General features: G+C 54.0%; 1 protein-coding gene across 6 annotated transcripts in view; it reads right to left on the reverse strand.

Moving 5' to 3' along the window:
• UBTF (upstream binding transcription factor) overlaps window positions 1–22002 on the reverse strand; it is a 38023-nt gene extending 16021 nt beyond the window's left edge. For 2 of the 6 annotated variants that reach the window (XM_074978908.1, XM_074978902.1), the window contains exons 1-8: window positions 21822–22002; window positions 21292–21682; window positions 17496–17637; window positions 7250–7425; window positions 5959–6042; window positions 3908–4063; window positions 1727–1791; window positions 256–376 (exon numbers count right to left, since the gene is read on the reverse strand). In XM_074978908.1, the coding sequence (XP_074835009.1) occupies window positions 256–376; window positions 1727–1791; window positions 3908–4063; window positions 5959–6042; window positions 7250–7425; window positions 17496–17553 (660 nt within the window). In that variant the 5' untranslated portion in view covers window positions 17554–17637; window positions 21292–21682; window positions 21822–22002. Of the gene's footprint in view, window positions 1–255; window positions 377–1726; window positions 1792–3907; window positions 4064–5958; window positions 6043–7249; window positions 7426–17495; window positions 17638–19992; window positions 20651–20686; window positions 20808–20975; window positions 21133–21291; window positions 21683–21821 lie in introns of those variants that run through there. The other 4 variants (XM_074978907.1, XM_074978905.1, XM_074978906.1 and 1 more) reach the window with 4 other exon arrangements.
• Window positions 22003–23345: the final 1343 nt, after the last annotated feature.

The following is a 23345-nucleotide window of genomic DNA, read 5'->3' on the forward strand; positions in this document are numbered from 1 at the left end:
TGCCAACAGGGCTCTGCGCCCTGGGACCGTCCCTAGCCTCGGCGAAACCAGGCCTGTGCCGCTCTCAGGCACCAGGTCTGCTCCCAGACACACGGAGCCGTTTCCTCACCTCTCTCTCCGGACATCTCTGGCCTTCTGCTTGGTGCCTCTTCCTTCAGGCCCCTTCCCCTCGCCGGCTTCTCTCCTCCCTCCCTCCCGCAGCGTGAAGACCCCCACCCCCGCTTGCTCTCACACACAGGTCCACAAGGAACTCACATCCGGGCGCACTTTCAGGTAGATCTTCTTCTCATGATTGTACCACAGCTGTTGGGGGGTCTTGGGTTTCTCGGGGACGTCCGACTTCTTGGCGTTCTGAATAAGATCTGGGTGGTCTTCCCTTCACACGGCGGAGACGGGAACAGAGGGGGGCACGCGTCAGAGGCGGCAGCAGCACGAAGAGACAGATCCTGACGCTGGGCTACTGGGGACCCACCCTGGGGCATCCTGCTTTGGAACCTAAGAGGACTACAAGCCAAGGACGAGACCACCCAAGGGATTTGGCTCCTGACAGCCTAATGAAAGCTAGCGGCTGAAATGCCTTTGACAATCAGGGCCCTCCTGGCTTAGGAGAAGGAGGAGAGCTCGAGAAGACAACCGGGATCACAGGAATTGGAGTAGGAAGAGATCAAGTCCACAATGCAGCGGGGAGGCCAGGTGGGCAGCAATCCCTGTAAGGCGAGCACTTGGGCAGTTGCCGAGATATTCGGGTACTGCCCAGCTGATTAGCAGGGTGCCCTCTGCCGCTCACAGCCAGCAGCACATTTCTATGGTGGTGCACATCTGTGCATGCCTTGGTGCACATCACAAAATTTATTCTGCCCATGGGTGGAAAAAATTAGAGGGAACCCTGGAGATATACACACATATCTCAAAGAGCTGGAAAGGACCTTGGGACGTCATCGAGTCCAGTCCCCGGCCCTCTTGGCAGGACCAAGCACCAGCCCTGACAATTTTTTTTTAAAAACCTAGTTGCCCCCCACCCGAGCCCTACATGGCCTCCCTGAGGACTGAACTCACAACCCGGGGTTCAGCAGGCCAATGGCCATGCAAATGGCCATTGTGAAGATTACTAATGAGGTGCTGAAATGCATATTCAGCACCTCGTTAGCAGGCTGCCGGCCGCAGCTCTTCGAAATCGCTGCTTTTCGCTGCCGCGCGGCTCGTCCACACATGGGTCCTTTTCGAAAGGACCCTGCCAGCATCGAAATCCCCTTAGATAGGAATAAGGGGATTTTGAAGTTGGCAAGGTCCTTCCCGTTTGCATGGCTGTTTGGAAGATTGGGGCTACTGCAGACATGGCCCCTTTAATGTATTTAAGGACCTTGTCAACTGGGCCTCCTCCTTTCTCTTCGAGGGGGTGGGGATGGACTCCCACGGGGCTCCCCAACACCTACACTCAGAGAAAAAGCCTTCTGTTGACCCCCTACTCCAGTCGGGGTCTTATCGTCTGCACCTCCCCACCCTCCGGCTTCCAGCTGAAGCCAGTGGTCTAGCGACTCGTAACCCAGTCTGGTAACTGTTCAGACTCAGCTGCCTTTTCCCTTTGTTCATTCCTGTCCTGTTCTACCTTGTTAATTGCCCCACAATGGATCCCCCCCCATCGGCTTTACACACAGTCATCATAACCTTCCCACCCGCTTAGCCAGAAGGAACACGGCTGGAGAGGGTTGGCCGGCTGGTCTCCTACCTGAACCTCGCCAGGTTCCGCTCAAACTCCTGCTTCTCCCGCTGGAAGTCCTGGATGTATTTCATCTGGGCGGGACACAGGAGCCGGGGCGTTAACAGGGGAGGGGAGCCAGCAGAGGCCCCTGTTCACCTGGTCACCCCATAGATGAAGCGTTTGACCCTGCCTGGCGCTGGGCACAATAGCTTTCACTGGGGTCAGTGGGAGCTGAGGACTCACAGCTCCCTGCAGGATCAGGTCCTAAAGTGGCAGCTTGGGGCTGAGATTTTCAAAGCAGCTTATGGGGGTCAGATGCACAGTTCCCATTGAACCCAAGGGGTTTAGATGCACAGCTCTCATTGAACCCAAGGGGTTCGGATGCACAGTTCCCACTGAACCCAAGGGGAAGCAACTCCCCAGGCAACTATGGAAAGATCCCAACCTAGCCGCTCTCTAGAGCCAGGCAGACCATGGTCTGGTTTCACGCCACAGGGACCTGGTACCAGGCAGCCTGAGGGGGACGCTGATCACCGCCTCATGTCCCGTCTACACGCAGTTTGGTGCTCGGGCCTCTGCAGGGACAGGTTGGAGCTTCGGTGCCCAGCGGACAGTGCAGGCAGCCGCCCAGCAGCTGCGTCTGGGGCAGGAGGGAGAGGAACTTTGGCGGTGCCACATGGGCTCTGCTCTGCTCCCACAGAACATCCGACACACCGATGGGGGGCTGCCCGAGTGGGACGGCCGCTGGGCTGGGGCGTGGGAGGGACTCAACCAGGCCGGGCCTCTGGGGCAGATCCAACATTTCACCCAGAGATCTTTCATTTCAGCTGTCACCGTTCGGGTCCTCACCCAAGGGTGAGCAACGATCTCTGATGCCCCGAGAGGCTGGTAAGTGCACAAGGGTTGTGCTTTTCTCTGGAGGCGGCAGCAAGGTCTGGGAAGGAGGTTGGCTGAAGAAGGGAGCTCAGGGTAGGTGACTGGGGTGCAGGAGAGGGTCCGAGAGGCAGTTCAGATGAAGGAGGGGGTTTGGGTGCAGGAGAGGACTCTGGACTGGTGTGGGGGGAGTGAAGGGTCTGGGAGGGAGCTGCGACCTGGGGCAGGGGGAAAAGCAGGGGAGTTGGAGCAGAGAGTGGGAGTGCAGAATGGAGGATCTTGGCCAGGAGACTTGGGCAGCTCCAGCCAGTGGGACCCCGAGTCAGGCTCCCTGCCATCTGCAGCCCCTGCCTGCACCAAATGGCCTGAATATCGCCCCTTGTGCCTCCCTGCACTGCGCCCCTTGCAGAGCAGGATGGGAGACTTCACTCCCTGCCCCAGCTCCCGGTGCGCAATGATTCAGGGGAGGAGGCACACAAAGCTCCCCCGCTCCTCTGTGAGGGGCGCTCGGCACCTAGAGGGAGCTGCCGGCCATTCTGGGCAGCCCTAGGCTGCAAGCAGGCAGGCAGCCTGCCTCGGGGTCCTTGGCCATGGGCCAGATCAAAAGGCTTGGCAGGCTAGATCCGGCCCCTGGGCCACAATCTTGCCTGCCCCATCCTAACCTCTTTGGACGGCAAAGGGGGCTATCGCAGGGCAGCGTCTCTGAGCCACCACGGGCAGCCCCAGACCAGAGCTCAGTGCACTGCTGACCCTGAAGCCTAATGAGGCTCAGTCAACATGGCAACCATTTGCTGGCAACCATTTCACTGGAAAAAAGGGTGAGGCGTGGCTCCCACTCCTCAGTCCAGTTCCTCGCCGTGCGAACACGCCGCCACAGACGCTGGACTAGGCAATACTAAGTGCACAGCGAAAAGAAAGAGCAACAGGTTTGAATATGAAATATACGAACAATTCCTGGCTCTGCTTACAGCCCTCTTCATTCAATGATCTCGAAGTGCTTTATAAAAGGAGGCTAATGCCATTATCCCCATTGTACAGATAGGGAAAACTGAGGCATGCATGATGACATGACTTGTCCAAGACCCCCCAGCAGGCCAATGGCAGAGCCAGGAGCCACCGCTCCCAAATCCCAGTAAGTATCTGTCCATCAAGCCCTGATCATGTCCTGTCCCAAGGACTTGCTGCCACCTGAATCCTGATCCAGCACAGGCAAACTCCAGAGCCTGTCCAGCACCCGCCTTCCCCACCATCGACTCCACAGAGCACAGTGGTGGTGGGGGATTGTGCATGCCAGAGAGAAACTCTGAAATGCCCACCTCAGTAGGCTTCACCTACCTTTTTCTTTTCAGGGAGCTCCTTGTATTTCTTGGACAGGATTTTGGTCAGATCTAGGTTGCTCATTTCGGGGTGCAGCTTGGCGTATTTGGCTCGCTTCTCCATGAAGAAGCGGAAGTAGGGCGTCAGGGGCTTCTTGGGGAAATCGGGGTGTTTCTGAGGGAAAGAGGACAAGTAAGAAAACCCACATCCCCTCCACGCACCGTGTCCTTGGGCGGGGAGGGGGAGCCCGATGCTTGGGGCACCCGCCTGGGACTTGGGAGTCCCGGTTCCGCTGCCTGCCCTGCCACAAAGCCTTTGTGGGACCCAGGGCAAGTCACTCAGCCGGTCTGTGCTTCAGTCCCCCCGCTGTGATGTGAGCGGGGAGCAGAACAGCACTTCCCCTGCCTTGGGGGCGGGGCGGGGCGAGGCTACGCCTGCAGCTGGCTGCCCAGGATGCTGTTGCAACAAGCCCCACCTGAGCCCCTTGCACAGGTGCAGAGCAAACCCTCCAACTTATCTCCTTCGAGCCACCCGGCTCCAAAGCAATGGGCACAAACTAAGCAAGCCCCACAGCCCCGCTAGTGAGGCGAGCACTATCGCCCTTTTAAAGACAGGTGAAAGGAAACTGAGGCATGAAACGAGGCCATGACTTGACTCAGGCAGAGAGCCAATGGCAGAGCTGGGATTAGAACCTGGGAGTCTGAAGCTGTAGCCACCAGACCACGTTGCCACCCACAACCAATTCGCAGGCGTCTGCTATAAACTTAGGCTTGGTCTATGCCAGGCAGGAAAGTCGACTGCAGATACACAACTCTAGCTACAGCAAATGAGGACCTAGAATCGACTTATCTGCAATCGACTTACCCACCTGTCCACAGAGAGGGAATTCGATGGGAGAAACTCCCCCATTGACCTCCCTCACACCTCCCGCGTTCGATTTCACACCCAGCAAGCGAAATCGAACTCCGGATGATCGACCCCAACTGGACTGATCTCCCCGGAAGTGCAGGCACAGCCTGAGATATGCACTTTCAACAGCAGGGCCATGCCTGTTGTACATAAGAACAGCCCACTGGGTCAGACCATATGTTCATCAAGCCCAGTATCCTGTCTTCCAACAGTGGCCAATGCCAGGTGCCCCAGAGGGAATGAACAGAACAGGGAACCATCAACTGATCCAACCCCTGTCATCTATTTCCAGCCTCTTGCAGGCAAAGGCTAGGGACACCGCCCATGCCCATCCTGGCTAACAGCCATTGATGGACCTATCCCCCATGAATTTATCTAGTTCTTTTTTAAACTCTACTATAGTCTTGGCCTTGACGACATCCCCCGGCAAGGAGTTCCCCAGGTTAACTATGCGTTGTGTGAAAAAATATTTCCTATCGTTTGTTTTAAACATGTTGCCTATTCATTTCATTTGCTGAGCCCTAGTTCTGCTGTTGTGAGAAGAAGTAAACAACAATCCCTTATTAATTTTCTCCACACCAGTCATGATTTCATAGACCTGTACCATATTCCCCCCTTAATCGTCTTTTTTCCAAGCTGAAAAGTCCCAGTCTTATTAATCTCTCCTCATACGGCAGACGCTCCAGATCCCTGATCATTTTTGCTGCCCTTTTCTGAACGTTTTCCAATCCCAACATCTCTTTTTTGAGATGGGGCGACCACATCTGTACACAGTATTCCAGATGTGGACAGACCTAGCATTTATATAAAGGTAATACGACAATTCAAATGGGCACTGTATGTGGCTATAATGGGGAGCTTTCCACCTCCAATATGCTTTACAGACCTCAGCTGAACAGCCCTCCCCAGCACTGGAAAGCAGACCAGTGTTATCGTCTGCCAGAAGGAAGCCATATTTTTCCCACCGAGTTAGCCCTGAAAATGCCCATTAGAATGACTAATCTACTTCCCAGTCAGAAAATATTGCACATGGGAGACTGGACTTGCAATGCTGGTTTTCTGGACCCCAGGACAGAAGAGAACAATTCTGAGATCCCCAGCCCAGACAGACTGGGACTTGAGACCCCCATTCATTGTCCCCACTCCTGCCTATTACCCACCTTGAGCTTTTTGCCCTTGTAAGGATTCTTGACGTGTTCTTCGGCGTCCAAGATCAGCTCTGTCAGGGTTCGGAATTTCCTAACCTACAAGAACAAGGAGCGATCCGTAGGAAGGAACAATCAGTTTCACACATACAGAATGGGAAGCAACTGTCCAGGAAGGAGTATGGCAGAAAGAGTTCTCGGGGTTATAGTGGGCCACAAGTCAAATGAGTCAACAGTGTGATGCTGTTGCAAAAAAAGCAAATGTGATTCTGGGATGCATTAACAGGCGTGCTGTGAACAAGACACGAGAAGTCATTCTCCCGCTCTACTCTGCGCTGGTTAGGCCTCAGCTGGAGTATTGTGTCCAGTTCTGGGAAATGCATTTCAAGAGGTGGAGAAATTGGAAAGGGTCCAGAAAAGAGCAATAAGAATGATCAAGGGTCTAGAGAACATGACCTAGGAAGGAAGGCTGAAAGAATTGGGTTTGTTTAGTTTGGAAAAAAGAAGATTAAAAGGGGACATGATAGCGGTTTTCAGGTAGCTAAAAGGGTGTCATAAGGAGGAGGCAGAAAACTTGTTCTTCTTGGCCTCTGAGGACAGGACAAGGAGCAACGGGCTTAAACTGCAGCAAGTGAGGTTTGGGTTGGACATTAGGAAGAAGTTCCTAACTGTCAGGGTGGTCAAAGAGTGGAATAAATTGCCTGGGGAGGTTGTGGAATCTCCATCGCTGGAGATATTTAAGAACAGGTTAGAGAAATGTCTCTCAGGGATGGTCTAGACAGTCCTTGGTCCTGCCATGAGGGCAGGGGGCTGGACTCAATGGCCTCTCAAGGTCCCTTCCAGTCCTAGCATTCTATGATCAGACAGCGCTAAGGGGATAACTCATCGACACTCCCCAAGCCATGGGTGGGGAGCAGCTGCGTGTATCATACAGTGCTGAGCGCACTGCTGCTAAGGACGCCCCATGGGGTGTTCAGATCGTTACCTGAGCCCCTCCTCAAGCAGGCAGGTCAGCTGCTTCCCCACTGTGCAGAGGGACAAAAGAGGGGGGATGGGGGCCACCCAAAGTGCACTGCTGGCTGAGTCAGCGCTGGGGAGAAAGTTAACAGAAATGACTGAAAAGTCCATCTTGTGGCTGGCTAATCAGATAGGGGTTGTTTGGGTCGGTGAGGAAAGAGACTTGGGAGTTCCTGGCTCCCACACCCTGATCAGACCACTAGGGTCCCTCTGCTTCCCCGCTGCACACAGCTCACGCCAAGCTTCAGAAGAGAGCCCAAGGCCACACCCCCGACCCCCGGGACGTTACCTCGGTAGAGATCTCCATCCACTTCATCTTGCACATCTCGCCGGAGAAGTCCTTGAAGGCCACTTTGTCCCAGTCCAGGTGGGACTCGGTGGTTTTGAACTTGCTGCCGTCATTGGAGGGCAGGTTGCCTTTCATGCACTCAAGCAGGGTCAGCATGTCCTCCTGCGTCCAACGGTCTGAGCAAGGAAGAAAATACAGGATCAAAACCACCTTGCGGATAGCTGGCCCTCCGTGAGGCTGGTGGACATGCAGCTCTGTGCAGAAACTTACTCATCTCCACTGGTGTGGCAGCCCTTTTATGCCATGTAGCTACCAGCAGACCCAATGTGGACACAACCAGCTGCAGCTTGCAACCAGCATCATCTATATTGCAGCTGCAACGACTGCAAATCCCAGCTTGCAATTCTCTACCATAATGCAGACAGACTGGACTGGCTGGTGACGGTGATCACCCGTTATGTTGTTTTTATCTACTAAAGGCCACGCTTTCCGGCAAGGGCAGAAATCTCACTTGCCGTGAGCCAGAGGATTCGGTTTTTTCGAAGCCACAGCAGACAAGCTGGCAGCTGCCGCTCTGCATGGGCTGAGAGCTGCTTCTTTGAAGCAGCAAGGCAAAGAGCTAATGAGCTGAGCTGATGGCCGCTTGCAAGAATGTTCTTTCTAAGGCACGCTTCCACAACCCTCTGCACTGCGAGCTGGCAAACATGGGAACCACTCCCTGGCAATGCAAAGGGATTTCTTGGGGCACTGGAAAGCCGCGGCTACGGACTTTGGCATGGAAGGGGTCAGATTCCCCCAAGGTTTATGCCGCGCAAGAGCCTACTGCAAACCTCTGCTAGATGAAAGACACATTTGTCGCTGCTAGGTGGATGCAGCCAGCGTTACGCAGGGGAAGGGGAAATGGGCACAGGCCAAGCACAGCCCAGAAGAGAGTGGCACTGGTTTGCACGGGCCAGGCAAACACAGGAAGGTTCAGAACCTCCTATGGGCAGAGTTCAGGCCCATGTTAACGCGGCCACAACCCTGTGGGGTCTTCCAGGGAGGGAAGTGACAGAACCACTGCAAAGCACCCTGCTAGCATGAATGGAGGCAAGAAATAGCCTTTGCAGAGCTGCTGCAATTACAGCTGCAGCCCCAGCAGGCTGGAGTTAGCCCTGCTCTATGGCACTTTGATACCAGCTCGGCTGGCGTGGTGGGGCCGAGGCAGGGTTCCCTGTAAGCTGAGCCCTCGGGCGGCCGCCCAGAAGAGATTCAGGTGCTGTGTCTCCACCAGTGACGCACATCCACACACGTCTCAGTGCAAATAAAATGTACTCCGCCCATTGATGGAAAAAAATTAGAGGGACCCAGGCTGAATGACAGGCAGCTGGCACCCCACTGGATCCCACCCAGTGCAGGCAGCTCCTAGGATCCCCCCCAGTCAACTCTGTCCCTTCTTGGCAGGAGGACAGGGTGCAGGGCAACTCCTGAGTGGATCATCTAAGAGGAGCAGCAGCCACAGCATTCTCCCATCCTGGCTGCTCTGCCTCCTGGGCAAGGCTCCCCAGACAGCAGTGAAAGCAACTGCAAGGAGCTTCTGCTGACTCCTGACTCAGGGCAGCACAAACCGGCTCTTTCTGCCCCTGGGCGGAGAGACGTTCCCTCCGCTAAGAGTGACTAAGGGCCAGCCCTGTTGCTCTGCTGTTCCTGCACTACCGGGCAAACCCTCAATAGCTGCCCGCCGGCATAGAGGGACGGCGTCTAAACCAGCCAGCGAGCAGCAGCGCCTGGCCCAGCTGTTTCCAAGGCTCCTCCAGCACCTCAGCTGACAGAGCCAAAGAGGGACAAGACCCACAGAGCTCAGCTCCCTGGGGAACCGCTCTGTGCCTGCAACTACTTGGGCCCTGAAAATCCTGACTTTAAACCCCTCTGCACTGCAGGGTTACCCAGCGAGCAGGGGCAGTGGCGCCCACCGACTGGGGCAGGGCAGTTGCCCAGGGGCCGGGCAATTTAAAAGGGCCCATGGGTAGCAACGGCAGTGGCCAAGAGCCCTTTAAACACCCAGGTGGGCCACAGGCCTCTTAGGTGTGGATGGGGTGGTCCCGGCAGTGGCAAAGGCAGCTAGGGCAGGCTGGTGAAAGCCCTGGCCATGGCAGAAGAGTGTGCGCAGGTGCTAAGCTGACACATTGCTGGGCACCAGCCAGTGCAGGTGCAGTACGGCCCCGACTTCAGGCAGATTGTGTCCTCGGGAGCATGGCTGGTGGTGGTGGCACAGAACTGCTGTTAACAGGCCTGATTGAGGCAAACACCTGGAGAGGACAAGTCAAGCCCACCAAGAGGGATAAGGAGGGGGTAACGGCCCCAGGGCCCAGCATTCCTGGCTGCTTCCACCCCAACTGTAGCAATGGTGGTGGCCTTTGAAATCACCACTGAAGCTCCATGCGGCAAGCCCTAGCCCCGCCCACTGCCTGAGGCTCCTCCCCTCGCCCAAGTCTCCTCCCCTCACCCGAGGTTCTGCCCCCTTGCCCCTGGGCCTGGCACGTCTGTTGGTCCCACCGCTACAAGCGCACAGCCTGAGCAGCCAGGAGACGGACAAGCTGTCCTGCGTGCTGCTGGGATCATCAAGCTACATCAGCGGCAAGCACAGAGTTGGACACTAATCTGTGTGCTGGAAAGCAACTGCTTTAAGAGCGATCGCTTCCATTCCATTACCGCAGACGCTCCAGGGAGCGAGATGCAGCACAGCCATTCATGAGAAGGAAAGAGTTGATATCTGTGCAGGAGATGAGGATTAACAACCTGAGTTTTGCAGATGATATAGGTATCACTGGAAAAGATGAAGAGAAGCTAGCGAAAACGGTGCAGGTGCTAAATGAGGAAGGGAAGTGGCACGGACTGATTGTGAGCATCGATAAAACAAAAACAGCATGTGGAGACAAGGAACTAGGAAGGAAGATCAGCGTAGACAGGATGGAACTAGAGAACGTAGAGTTCACGTATCTGGGGAGCAACATAATGTATGATGTAGCCTGTGAGAAGGAAATAGCGACTAGAATAGCGAAAGCACGAGCGAGTTTGAAGGCGATGGATAAGATCTGGAAAAACAAAGCAATTAGCTTAAGAACGAAGCTGGACGTCTTGAAAACGTGTGTATTCAGCAGCATGTTGTACGGATGTGAGATGTGGGTGATAACAAAAGATTCGAAGAGAAGGATATTGGCGTTTGAGAGGAGTTGTTATCGAAAGATTCTGAGAATAGGATGGATGCAGAAGGTCACCAATGAGGAATTATATAGGAAGGTACAGCCGAAAGAGAACCTGATGCAGAAGGTCACACAACGGAAGTTACAGCTATTTGGGCATATCTGTGGAATGAAAGACGAGCGCAAAGTCAAGACCATGGTATCCGGCATAACGGATGGTTCAAACAGGAAAGGCAAACTGCACAGAGAATGGGTAGATGACATAGTAGATTGGTGCGGAGCTAGTCTACAGAAACTAAGCCACTCTGCACTGGACAGGGAAAGATGGAAAAAAATTATGAGAGCCATCAGACACCAACCGGCTCTGAGCCCGCGGTTGTTGATGATGATGGAGGATGTAACAGAGTCTGATGTTAGGATGTATATTAATGAAAACTGGAAGAGATTGCACCCTGGAGAAGCAGACAATTAAACCTCATTTTCATCCACGGTTGTGTCTCTCAGCAACTAACACCTGCACAGAACTACTGGGTGACGGTCTCTAGGAGGAGATCTGACCAGATGATTGTAATGGTCCCTTTGGATCTTAGAATCTAGGGAGAGGTCTCCCGATTTGGCTGAGGAGATCTCTGAGCCATTAGCAGTTGTCTTTGAGAACTCATGGCAGATAGAATAGATGCCAAAGGCCTAGAAAAGGACAATTTAAGCACTTAGCTATGAAAAGAGGAAAAAGGACAACCTAGGGAGCTGCAGACAGGCTTAACTTCCAAGGCCTGGAACTATAACAGAGCACCTAATCAAACAGTCAGTTTGTAAACACTTGGTAGATCAAGGTGATAACTAGATGATCTCCTGAGGTCCCTTCCAGCCCTAGGATTCTGTGAAACTGGTGATGTTAAACATGGATTTGTTAAGAACAAATCATGTCAAACCAAGCTAACAACCTTCTTCCGCAGGGTACAGATCCTAGAGGCTAGGCAAGAAGCAGAGATGTGATATGCTTCAACTCCAGCAAGGCTTTTGATACTGCCTCACAGGACTTTCTCCTAAGCAAACTAGGGAAATACAGCCCAGGCAAAACTACTATGGGGCACAGCTGGCTGGAAAACCATATTCAGAGAGAACAATATGAATAATCCTCAATCGCTCCCAACTAAATTCCAAGTGAATTCCTAGAAGGACCTACCCTGACTCCATTCTCTTTCTTCATAGACGATTTAGACAATGGCAGACTACGCTGACAAACCCTATGAACATTACAGGCGAAGCACCTGCAAATTTGGGGCACCACTGGGTCGTAACGTCCACCCATCTGCTTCCTCCTATCCCAGCTCCGTGGCTCTGCTCCCTCCAAAGAGGATCTAGTGAACTTATAAGGGACAAAGTCGGCCTGAGCTGCTAGCAGAACGCTGAACCTGTGGAACAGCCATTCGAGTGGTAACGACACCCCAACTCCAAGTCTGGAATGTCTGTTTCTGAATTCACTGTACTAGTCGACAGGACTCGAGTTTAAAATCTGCTGTAAAAATATTTCATTAGCGTGTTGCTGAAGATTATAAAACCATGTACCTCCTTGCTGGTGCACATGTACACACGCATCACCATCAGGCTACCATCAGGCATAGGGACACCCCACACACACCCCTACATCACCACCAGGCTGCCAGCAGGCATAGGGACACCAATTTAATAATACTGGGTAGGACCCCATCAACCCTAAGGACAGCCGCGGGAGAAGAGGTCTGAAATCATCAGGACAAACACAAAGGGTGCGTCTACACTTGCACTCCTCTTTCAAAAGAGGTATGCAAATGAGGGATTTCAAAAATGCAAATGGTGCATATTTTCAACCTTATTTGCATATCCTTATTTCAAAAGGGCTTCTTTCAAAAGACGAAAACCAGTGTAGACGCTGCTTTTTCAAAAGTAAAACCCATCTTTGAAAGAATCCTTCTTCCCATTAAATAAAGGGAAGAAGGATTCTTTCGAAGATGGGGCTTACTTTCGAAAAAGCAGAGTCTATAATGGTTTTCTTAAGAATATGCAAATGAGGTGCCAAATATGCAAATATGCACCTCATTTGCATACATCTTTCGAAAGAGGAATGCAAGTGTAGATGCACCCAAAGTGCTCAACTTAGGAAGGAATAAGGAACAGCACAAAATACAAAACGGGAAATTGCCTGCCTGTGAAGGTATGTTGCAGGAAAGGATCTGGGGCTTACAGCGGATCACAAACAAGTCGGTGACAGTGCAAAAAAACCAAACAGCAGTCAGGGAGGTATTAGCAGGGGTGTTGTAAGACAGACACAAGAAGCAATTCTTTCATTCTGCTCAATGCTGTGAAAGCCTCAAAAGGGGTAATTGTGTCCCGCTGTGGACTCTACACTTTGGGAAAGATGTGGATCGACTGGAGAAAATCCAGAGGCAACAAAAATGGTAAAAGGCCTCGAAAACATGGCCTACGAGAAAAGACTGACAGAACACAGTTTGGTAAAAGGAAGACAGAGAGGGGAAATGATAAAAGTCTTCAAATATGTAAAAAGTTGCTAAAAAGAGAAGGGTGATAAATTATTCACCTTAACCACTGAGCACAGGACAAGGAATAATAGGTTTAAACTGCAGCAAGAGAAATGTAGGTTGGACATTAGGAAAAACTCAGTCAAGGTAGTTAAGCACCAGAACTAATTACCGAAGGAGGCTGTAGAATCTGTCATTGGATTTTTTTTTTTTTTTTCCAAAAAAAAGGCTGGAAACCCCCCACCACGGGTATGGTCTAAATCAATGGGTCCCAACCTTTGCAGTAATGCTGCCCTTCAATCATGCCCCCCAAACCACTCACAAACCCCCATCAAAGCCAATTCTAGCTGCTATGAATGCTTCATTATGTGAATAAGGAAACCACAACATAGATTCTTGGACAGCCATTAATAACACAATTGGAAGATACTTACTTTAAAAACAATAATCAATTGTAATTTTGCCATTTGTTTAAAATTTATTTGCATGATCATAATTTTCCTCCCCCCCCCCCAAGAACCACTGGTCTAGATAATAGTCAGTCCTGACTCAGTGCAAGGGACTGGACTAGATAGCCACTAAGGTCCCTTACCAGTCCTGTATCCCTAGAATTCTAGGAATTTGGTAGCAAACAAACCTGTAGCCCAATGATGGGCAACCTAGGCTGCAAGAGTGGCCCTCTGTCATCTCAGTGGGCCGCAAGCATATCATAACCAAGACAGCCTCCTGGGAGAGGGTAGTTTTGCTAACTCTACCTGTGTACATAAAATTTGCACGATGTGTGACTGAACCACAGCAGCACTCTAATTGGCTGCAGAGAGGACACATGGCTCTCAGTCAGTCTTCTGAGCAATCAGCACACCCCTCACTTCACACACACCTCAAACAGCTGGAACACCTCAGGAGGTCATTGAGTCTAGTCCCCTGCCCTCATGGCAGGGCCAAGCACCATTTTTTTTTAATCTATTTGCCCCAGATCTCTAAATAGCCCCCTCAAGGATTGAACTCACAACCCTGGGTTTAGCAGGCCAATGCTCAAACCACTGAGCTACCCAGGCCCTGGCTTTATGTGCGTGTCACTTTAGTAAAACCAGTAGGAAAAAAACTACATGGATTGAAACCAGTAGAATCTGGCAACCCTACAGCTGAGCAACAGTAAACAAGATGTGGGACACACTGAACTGGAGGGAGGCAGGTTGCCCGCCACTGCCATAAGCCAAATGGGATAAATATATAATATAATCTCTACAGTAAAGTTAATTATCTGGATAGCTACAGTAAAATTAAGCAGACTAAATGCAATAAAAAAAATGGAAGTTTCCCCCACTCACAACACTGAGGCTGGGTGTACACGACGCTCCACCCTGCGCTGCTCCCAGCAGAGCTATGCAACATGAGCTTCTCAGGATTGCAAATGGTGTGCCATTTGCATAGTCACAAAGCTCACTACCATAGCCCCGCGAGAGTTCGGCGTTGGCAGAAGGGCATGGCGACAGAGGGGGGTTTAGCAGGCAGAGGCACATCCACACAGCCTCTGCAGTGCCAGCACCCTCTTCTGCCAACGCCGAACTCCTGCTGGCTTGAGCGCCATGTAGACATAGCCTTAGTCGTTACGTAGCACTTTGTGGCCCTGATCCTGCAGCGAGCTGTAGCAGGACAGCACTCCAAGTCTGCTGAAGTCAACAGCAGCACCAGGAGCTCACTGGAGCAATGAACTAAGAGAAAACTGAGAACATCACCAGTCAGATGATTTTCTGCCATGCGTAACTTAAAAGCAAATCGGAAAGCTGAGATCCTTGCTATGGACAGGTTTCGGTGATGAGTCTCCACGAAGTTGTGGGCCTTCCTGCCTCTGCCTCCCCCAGGGCAGGCGAGCTGAACCTCTGCGTCTCACCCATTCATCGTTTTGCTGGGCCAGCGACCCAATACAAAACAGGCTCCCTATCCCTGCACTAACGGAACCTGCAGTTGCATAATTCTGGGACATCACAGCTGCTGGAAATCTTATGGAAGTTCCACTTTGTGGACAAAGTTGCATTTTGGGGCATCTCCAAAATATCCTAGAAAAGCCAGTGGATTTTCACAGAGGGGCCAAATAAAGATATGAAAACAAACCCACCCCAACAAAACTGTTACTTACAAAGCATTTCTCTGCCAAGTCTTCCATAATGTCCAACCCAAGCCATTAGCACAGGCTTAACCTATAGATTGGTCCTTAGGGTCTCACCCAGTTTATGGGGAAGCTGCTTATTAATTTCAGTGGAAACTGGATCAGAGCCTCAATTCAAAAGCACTTTTGACGATGCAGTTTACCTTCCAAAGGCTCTTGATTGTACATGAAGTGATGCAAAATTTTTGTGGAATACAGCTGAGGTTTCCAAAGCCCTGTATGGGGTAAGGACCTCTAATTCCCATGAAAATTAAGAAGAATTGACAATTCAGGCCTCCTGAGATTTTCAGAGCTGGTCATCTTAAACATTGGCTGCTGGATTTTTTTGCTTCTCCTCAAATTGAAAACAAGGCGCTCTCTTTCACTTTTGGAAAATTAACAGCTGGGAACTTTGGTTACCATTTCAATCAATTAAAAATTGAAATATTTGGGTTAGACGCCAAATTCCAGAGCAAGGTAACATTTACATTCATATGCTGCTCTCAGTCCACACACACAGCTCCTATCAGCGTCGAGAGGTCTGTGCAAGGAGCCGTCCATGGCCCTGAATATCAGACAGCGGATGTTAACTGAACAACGGTGAGGCCTCACCCAACCTCACATGTACCTCTTGCATCTAGGGCGCAGCGTGATGGACTCCCCGGCTCCATTCTCAGGAACGGCCAGTTTATGAAAACAGACAAAAGTCCAGAATTCCATCACTCAGCTCCAGTCCTTGAGTAAGCACACGAAATGCCACTGAAATCAATGCACCTGATTCTACTAGGGCATTGAAATGAACTTACCTGATCGTACCAAGGCATGTTTGGCTCAAAAAGCAGTCTTTGCACAGCCCCACATCCCCGCCCAACCTTTAGATCAGGGTTCCCTTTAACTTCTTCCATCCCTCAGTGGAATAAATTTTGTTATGTGCACTAAGACTTGTGCAAATGTGCCTCACCAACAGACGCAGGTGCAGGCAGCTGGGAGGAACTCTGCTGATCAGCTGGGCAGCACCAGAACCTCTCCTGGACGGCCTTACAGGGAACACTGCTTTAGATGTGTGTCCGTACAACCTCTCCTCAAGGTACTTCCCAATTAGACTCCCTTCACCGACCAACTCCATTCTGGCGGCAGACGGCAGGAAGGAAAGGGCCATGTGGATGTGATTTTAAGGCAGGTTAGGTTCTGGAACTGTCAAACCTTGACAAGTTTCCCTTTCGCCACCTCACTACACCTGTTACTGTCCATCAAATGAGCTACCTGACAGAAATAACTCACAAATATGCATATGGCGGTACTGTGTTACTTCCCCAAGCAACCTGTGAAGTCATCCCCTCGGGTCACTGGCCTGGGGCTGCACCCCATGCTACGTGTTTCGAAGGAAGGCAAACCCAGAACGCAGCTGCCATCTAAGCAATGGTGTCCTTGGGTTGGGGCGTGGGGGGGTGGAATTCTGCAGCACCCTGAAACCTGGCTCTTCCATCTCACTATCTCAGCTTGCACAGCTACAACTTGCGTGTGGGCTCTGATCTGGCAGTTTTCAAGGAGTCAATGGGAGAAGTGAACCTTAGAAATGCAAGGAACAGAAGGGCATCGGTCTTCTTACTGTTCATGGTGGGTGGATGTGGATCCAATATGTATTGTAGAACAGGGAGCCTGATTCTGCCCCTTCCAGTGAGAATTACTGTTATTTTTATTTGTTTATTTTATTGTTCATTATTATTTATTGGCATTCTCATAGCAGATCACGTGGTGCTAGGTGCAACAGTACAAAAAGCACCTTTTCCTAGTCCGATTTGTACGTGTGAGGACTAAAACCAATTTTTCTCCCTTTAAAAAAAAATCCCCAAAACTGAATTTTTTCTAATCTAGGATCTTGGACCCCACGCAGGGGACTTGAGTCAGTTCAACCCCACTGCAAACATTTGCAACTCCAGCAAAGTTCACATTGCACATCAGGGAGAGATCTGATGCCATATGTCTTGCCTGACAACGAAAACCATGACACAAACCAACACAAGTCAGCCTTGATTCTGAATTTCCTAACTGGCATCCTTAAACTATTCAGCCAGACTGCATGGAGCAGAGATGGAGCATCCATCTTCACTCTGCCAGCTTTAATGGCCGCTTTAAACATTAAACAATTGTATTGAGTGTCCCCAGGAAAGGACTAACTAAACACATGGTCTGAAGGTCAAATGCTCAGATGGGGTATGGATTTAGTATTGCATCACAAGGGAGGCACCTTCTGACGGTGTTGCAAAGACCTGAGTGCTTAGCTTTTCTCTCTCGCTCTCACACATGAACACTTTCCACTAGGATTTCTCACACGCTCAGATACTTAGACGATCGGGGGGGCACGCAGAGAAGATCTCAAATCTCAAAGCTCTCACCTTGATTCTTGGGAGCGGTCATTTCCAAGTCGGTAGGGCAATCGGCTTCTCCGTTCATTCTCCACCTGTCCGACCCAAGGGTGCTCCCTTTTGGGTCTCCCCTGCTGGCTCTCAATCAGCCTTAAACCAACCAAGCTGCACTCTAAAAGCAAACAGACATGGGAGCTGTAACCTCTGCTGGTGGAAAACCCATCCCTCCCCTACAGAACCTCCTGTGGTCTCACACTCCCAACGGGACCATCCCTCTGAATAAAAAACAGAGAACCACAACAGAGCCAGGAGAACGCAGCCTTTACAGGTGGCTTCACTGGAAGACTGGGTGCCAAAAGGCTGGGAAGCTTAGGGGCAGAAGCTTCTTAGGGTGGGCCCAGTTTCAGGAACTCTGGAAGTATATCCCAGACTCCTTCTGTCCCTGTTTCTCCAGCACCCTACAGAGTACCCCTCTGGGGACCCATAGGCAGGCCAACCCCCGAGACTGTGAAACAGTGCTGGGCTGGAGCATGGGAAACAACCTCACATATAGGCATCAGAAGGGGGAGGGGGCGTTGAAGGAGGGGGCTGGGCTATGGTGAAGAAGCAGAGGGACTCCCAGGCAAGGGAAAGGAGGGGGCTGGGCTGGAACTCTGCGGGGGGGGGGGGGGGGGGGGGGGAGGAAGGGGGGGGGCTGGGTTCATGAGGGAAAAGCAGAGATACAACCCTGCAGGGGAAGGGGCAGGGCAGGATGGCAGGGGTGGGGTGGGGGGAATCCCTGGAGGCAGGCAGGAATGGGAGGGGCTGGGGGGGCACAGGGAGAAAGCCAAGAGAAGATCTCCAGGGCCACAAGGGAAGGGCAGGCCCAGATGGCTGAGGAAGAGCTCTTGAAGTGAGTGGGGGAGCAGCCTGGGGAGGGCAGCAACTCCCCAGGTGTGGGTGGCGAGGGGGAGGGGTAGACGTGGATGGCACCAGGAGGGGGCAGATCCTGGACCAGGGAGGGGCAGGCCAGGCTGTAGGAGGAGGAAGGCAAATTCCCAGGTTGGGAAGGTCCTGGGGAAGATCAGGCCTGGAAGGCAGAGGACAGGTTCCTATCCAGGGGAGAGGCACACCCAGGTGGGGGCAGAGGGGAACAGAACTCCAGACTGAGAAGGGGGCAAGCCCAGATTACTGGAGGGGGATTCCCCAGAAAAAGGGAGGGGCAAACCCTGGGGATGGGTGGGGGGCAGATTCCCTACATGAAGGAGGGGAGAAATAGGCTCAGATGGAGAGGAAGATCCCCAGGTGGAAGGGGCTGGCCTGGATGGCCGAGAGGAGGGGCAGCTCCCCAGATGGGGGGGCATGCCCGATTGGGGGGGCAGGAGAGGCAGATCCCCAGGCAAGGGGAGGGTCAGGCATGGATGGCTGAGGGGCAAATCCTGGGCAGAGGGAGTGAAAACCCCAAGTGGCTGGGGTGGGCAGATGGGGGGGGCAGGCCTGGGTGGTGGGGGGAGGAGCAGATCCAGGCCCGGAGGGGGGCAAGCCCAAATGGTGGGGGGAGGGGCAGATCCAGGGCGGGGGGGGGGCAGTTGCAGGGTGGGAGGGGGCAGGCCCCGATGGGAGGGGGAAGGCCTGGATGGGAGGGGGAAGGGCAGGCCTGGGTGGCGGGGCCACAGATCCAGACTAGGAGGGGGCAGGCCCGGATGACGGGGAGGGGCAGTTCGAGGGCGGGAGGGGCAGTTCCAGAGTGGGAGGGGGCAGGACCGGATGACGGGGGGGAGGGGCAGGACCGGATGGCGGGGGGAGAACAGATCCAGGGCGGGGGGAGGGGCAGGCCCGGGTGGCGGGCGGGGGACAGATCCAGGGCGGGAGGGGGCAGGCCCAGATGACGGGGGGGAGGGGCAGGCCCGGGTGGCGGGGGGGCAGATCCAGGGCGGGGGGAGGGGCAGGCCCGGACGGCGGGGGGAGGGATCCCCACGTGCCCTGCGCAGCCCCAGCCCAAACGCAGCTCAGGCCAGCGCCAGTCTCCTCCTCTTCCACCAGGCAGCGGCAGCCGGGCGGGACCGACGCGCCAGCAGCTGCCGCGGCGCCTCCCTCCCCCACCCCCTCCGGGGAGAGCAGGCGGCCTCCTCCGCCGGGCGCTGCGGCGTCACCCCCGCCGCTCCCCGGCGCCCGGAGCGAGGCTGCCCCGCCGGGCCCAGCCCGCCCCCGCCGGGCCCCGCGCGATCCCCGCCTCCCGCCCGGCGGGGGAGCGGCGCCGCCCGGGGCCGAGCACCGACCGCGGCTGGGGCCCGCCTCGCCCGGCGCCGAGTGGATCCGCTCCGGCCCCCGCCTCGCCCGGCGGGGAGACCCGGGGGCCTTCGGTCCGCGCGGCGCCCGGAGCCCGCTCGCCCCCTTCTCTCCCGCGGCTCTCGGAGGCTCGGGCCCTCTCGCGGGCCCCCGCTCCCGGAGACTCGGGCCCTCCCGGGGCCCCCGGCCGTCGCCCCTCGCCCCAACTCCCGCCGCCCCTGCCCGGCCGCCGCGCTCCGGCTCCGCGCCGCCTGGTTACCGGGCTGGCTCCCCGCGCGGCTGTGGCTCGGGCAGACAATGGCTGGCTCCGCCCGCCGGCCCCGCGGCTCTCCCCGCTCCGGCCCCGCCGCCGCCGCCGCCCAGCCAGGCTGCAGCCAGCGCGCCGAGGAAGCCGACACCCGGACCCACCTCCCGCGGCTCCAGGGCAGGGGGGAGGGGGAAGGACTCGCCGCCGCTGCAGCCGCAGCCTCGCCGGAGCCGCTGGGGGAAGGGGCGGAGGCGGAGGCGGGGGGCGCCGCGCTCGATGCCCGGCTGGGGGCGTCCGGGCAGCTGCAGCGGGCAGAGCCGGGCGAGGGCAGCGCGTCCTCTCCCCGCACCGACCCCCGGGGAGCGCGTCGCCCGGCCCGGCCCGGCCCACCCGCCTCGCGCGCTGCGCGGGACCCTGAACCACACACCCCAGCGGGGAGCCGGAGCCCCGCGGCCGGCCGGGAGGGGACCCAGCCGCGGCACGCAGCCACCGGATGGCGGCCCGGGCGGGGATGGCGACCTCCCCAGCTCCGGCGCGGAACCAACCGCCTCGCGTGGGGGGTGGGAGAGAAAACAAACCCCCGCCCGGCCCCGAACCCCGGCCGGGAAGCCCCCGAGGTGGGCCCCGCTGCTGCCTCGTCCCCCTCGTGCGGTGGCCCCGGCCACGCGGATCGGCACAGCCGGGCTGCGGCGGCCCCCTCCCCTACCGCCGCGGCTGCTCCGGGGGGTCCGGTTCTGCAGCAGCCCGGAGGGGTCGGAACCCGCTGCCCAGCGCCGTCGCTTTGTAAGGCCCGATCCCCGGCGGCGGAGGAGGAGGCGGCTCACGGAGCCGCCGCCGCTGCTTCCTGCCTGGCGAGCCGCGGGCCTCCGCCTGGCTGCGAGCGCGTGGAGAGCCCGGGCGGCCGGAGCAAAAATCTCCCCGCGTTGGAAAGGGCGGGGGGGGGGAAATAAAACCCCGAGCCCGGCCGCCGCCTGCCCCGCTCGCCTTCCCCTTACCGAGCAAGCCGGGCGCCCGCCGCGTCTGCAGCCGGGGGCAGGCGGCTGCAGCCAACCGCCGCCGGAGCCTGCGGAGGAAACAAAGCGCCTCCTCCAGCCCCAGATGGCGAACCAGAGCGTCGGCTAATGGCGAGCTCCACATGCGCTCCTGCTGCAGCAAAGCAGCCCGGTGCAGCCAGCGTTGCCTCGGATCGTGCCTTCTCCCCCCTCCCCCTGATCCTTCTCTCCCACCCACCCTCCCTTGCAACAGGGGGCCGCATCGGGCGCGTTGACGGCTGGAGGTCGTGGGTCTTATTTTTCCTCCACATGCACCTACCTGCCAGCCAGCCAGGCTGGAGCAGGAGCTTGGGGGCAGCTTTTTGTGGGTGCCTGAGCTGGGGAGCGCTGGTTGACTGCTGGCCAGCTCTGCAGCGCTGGCCCCGGGCGTGGACTTGCTCCAGTCCCCGCAGAGAGATTGCACTTCCCCCGCCTCCATCTCTCTGCTTTTTTCTTCCAATCAGCCGGGCTCTTTTCGCTCCTGGATCCTTAGCCAACCTCACAGCCCTTCACAAGTCTCCACTTTTCCATCTGCTCCCTAAGCGGAATTGTCAGAGAAATCGGTCTCTTTTCCCCCCTCTCTCGTCTGGCTCTTACGGGATTGTGTGTCTGTCTCTCTGACTCTCTCGCTCGCTCTGTGTGCGTGTTTATTGCTCTTTGCTTTTGCAACACTGTAGCCAAAAGAAGAGAAGAGGAGGAGGAGGGAAAAGGGAGAGACAGGGAAAGAGAAGGGAAGGGAGGAAAAAAAAAAGCTTGCATTTGCAAAATTCCTCGTCTGACGTTTGTACCAAAAAATTTCCTAGAACCTACCTCCAAGAGACCGAAAAATAGGATTTTTTTTTAAGTTCCACCTAGGCACAAAAATCAAATTCCGCTTTTCTTGGTGAAGTTCCGAGAGCGGGGACGGCCATAGGCAGCAACGCAAAAGAAGGAGCCTGAACTAAATTGCGAGTGGCTGCGTTGTAAACAGGCTCCCGGGGAAGAAGGAGACCGGGGAGGAAAAAAAAAAAAGCGGAGAGTTTTGTTGTGTGTCTCTTGCACCAGGAAATGCACAAACAGGTCTAGAGGGAAATTCACACTTTCCTCCCGGACTGGATGACCCGCTGGATTTGTTAACGATATCGTGAAATTGACACTCTTGTATATTTCACGGCCGGAGGGGGTTGGGTGAAGGGAGAGTTTTTCACCCCCCCTTCAATTTTTTTTAATCTAATTTTTCCAACTCCACCTTTGTTGTTATGGGCGTCATCTGCTGCTAGCCAATCGCGTGCCTGGGATCTGACTGTCAAATTAATGGCAATCCCAATAAGCAAGCGGCTTCTACAGACCGAAAAAAAAAAAAAAGCAATTAAGGTTTATGCGCTCTCGGGTGGGTAGACGGGCTGTAAGGGCCATACACGTGAGAGCAGGAGGTTGCTGCACGGTTTTGCTTTGGCTTCTAATAACCCTGCAATTGCTTTTCTGCCCTGTTGCACTAGAAAGGTATCAGGCAACAGGGATGTTTTTATATTGTTTGGTGAAACGTAAAGGGAGTCTCACCCCTGCTGCATGTGTTCAGGGCTTTATTGTTGCCAATTAATGCAGATTAGTTTTAACATGCTGGTCATGAGGTGGTAGCTAAAGTATATTAATGTAAGTCAGAGCCAAGGCTAGTGAGGCAATATCTTTTATTAGATCAACTTCTGTTGGTGGAAAGTACACACTTTTGAACTGCACACAGCTGTTCAAGTCAGTGGAAGGAACAAAAATACAAATCATATAGTTAGGCCTCATCTACACTAAGGAGTTCAGAATAAAAAATCTTATCCTTGTTTAACATCATGCTGGCAGGGGAAAAAATAAAAGTACAATTTGCTGGTGTAAAACACTGCTCCAGGGTTTCAGCATTGTTCATTTTCTGCTCTGAAACTGTTCTGTCATGTCACTGAGGTGTCCTAAGCAGTTGATGTGTTTCACCCAGAGACTAGTTGCTTTTCAAATTGACCATTATGGGTGAAAACTTTAAAAAAACATGCATCTTGTTTGTTCTCCAAAGGCTGGGCCAATTTTTTTAATGGGGAGTGAAGGCCCATGTCTTTTCATGGTGGATACAACTTGTATATACCCACAATGAGCCTGCTTTGTTGTTTTATTTTTATGTGCCTTCTGCTGCACATCTTAACTGCTACCAGACGCAGGCTGAAGATGGTCTTCCCAGTCCATGATAGGTTTAGATGTGTTTTAGTCATGTTTGAAAAAAGAAAAAGAAAAACTTCCATTCACGAATGAGTAGGAAAAGTCAAAAAATATTCATAAATTTAGCAAAAAATGGATAGGGTAAATTTAAAAGTTTTG

Source organism: Carettochelys insculpta, chromosome 28, assembly GCF_033958435.1.
Source record: "Carettochelys insculpta isolate YL-2023 chromosome 28, ASM3395843v1, whole genome shotgun sequence".
Lineage (NCBI taxonomy): Eukaryota > Metazoa > Chordata > Testudines > Carettochelyidae > Carettochelys > Carettochelys insculpta.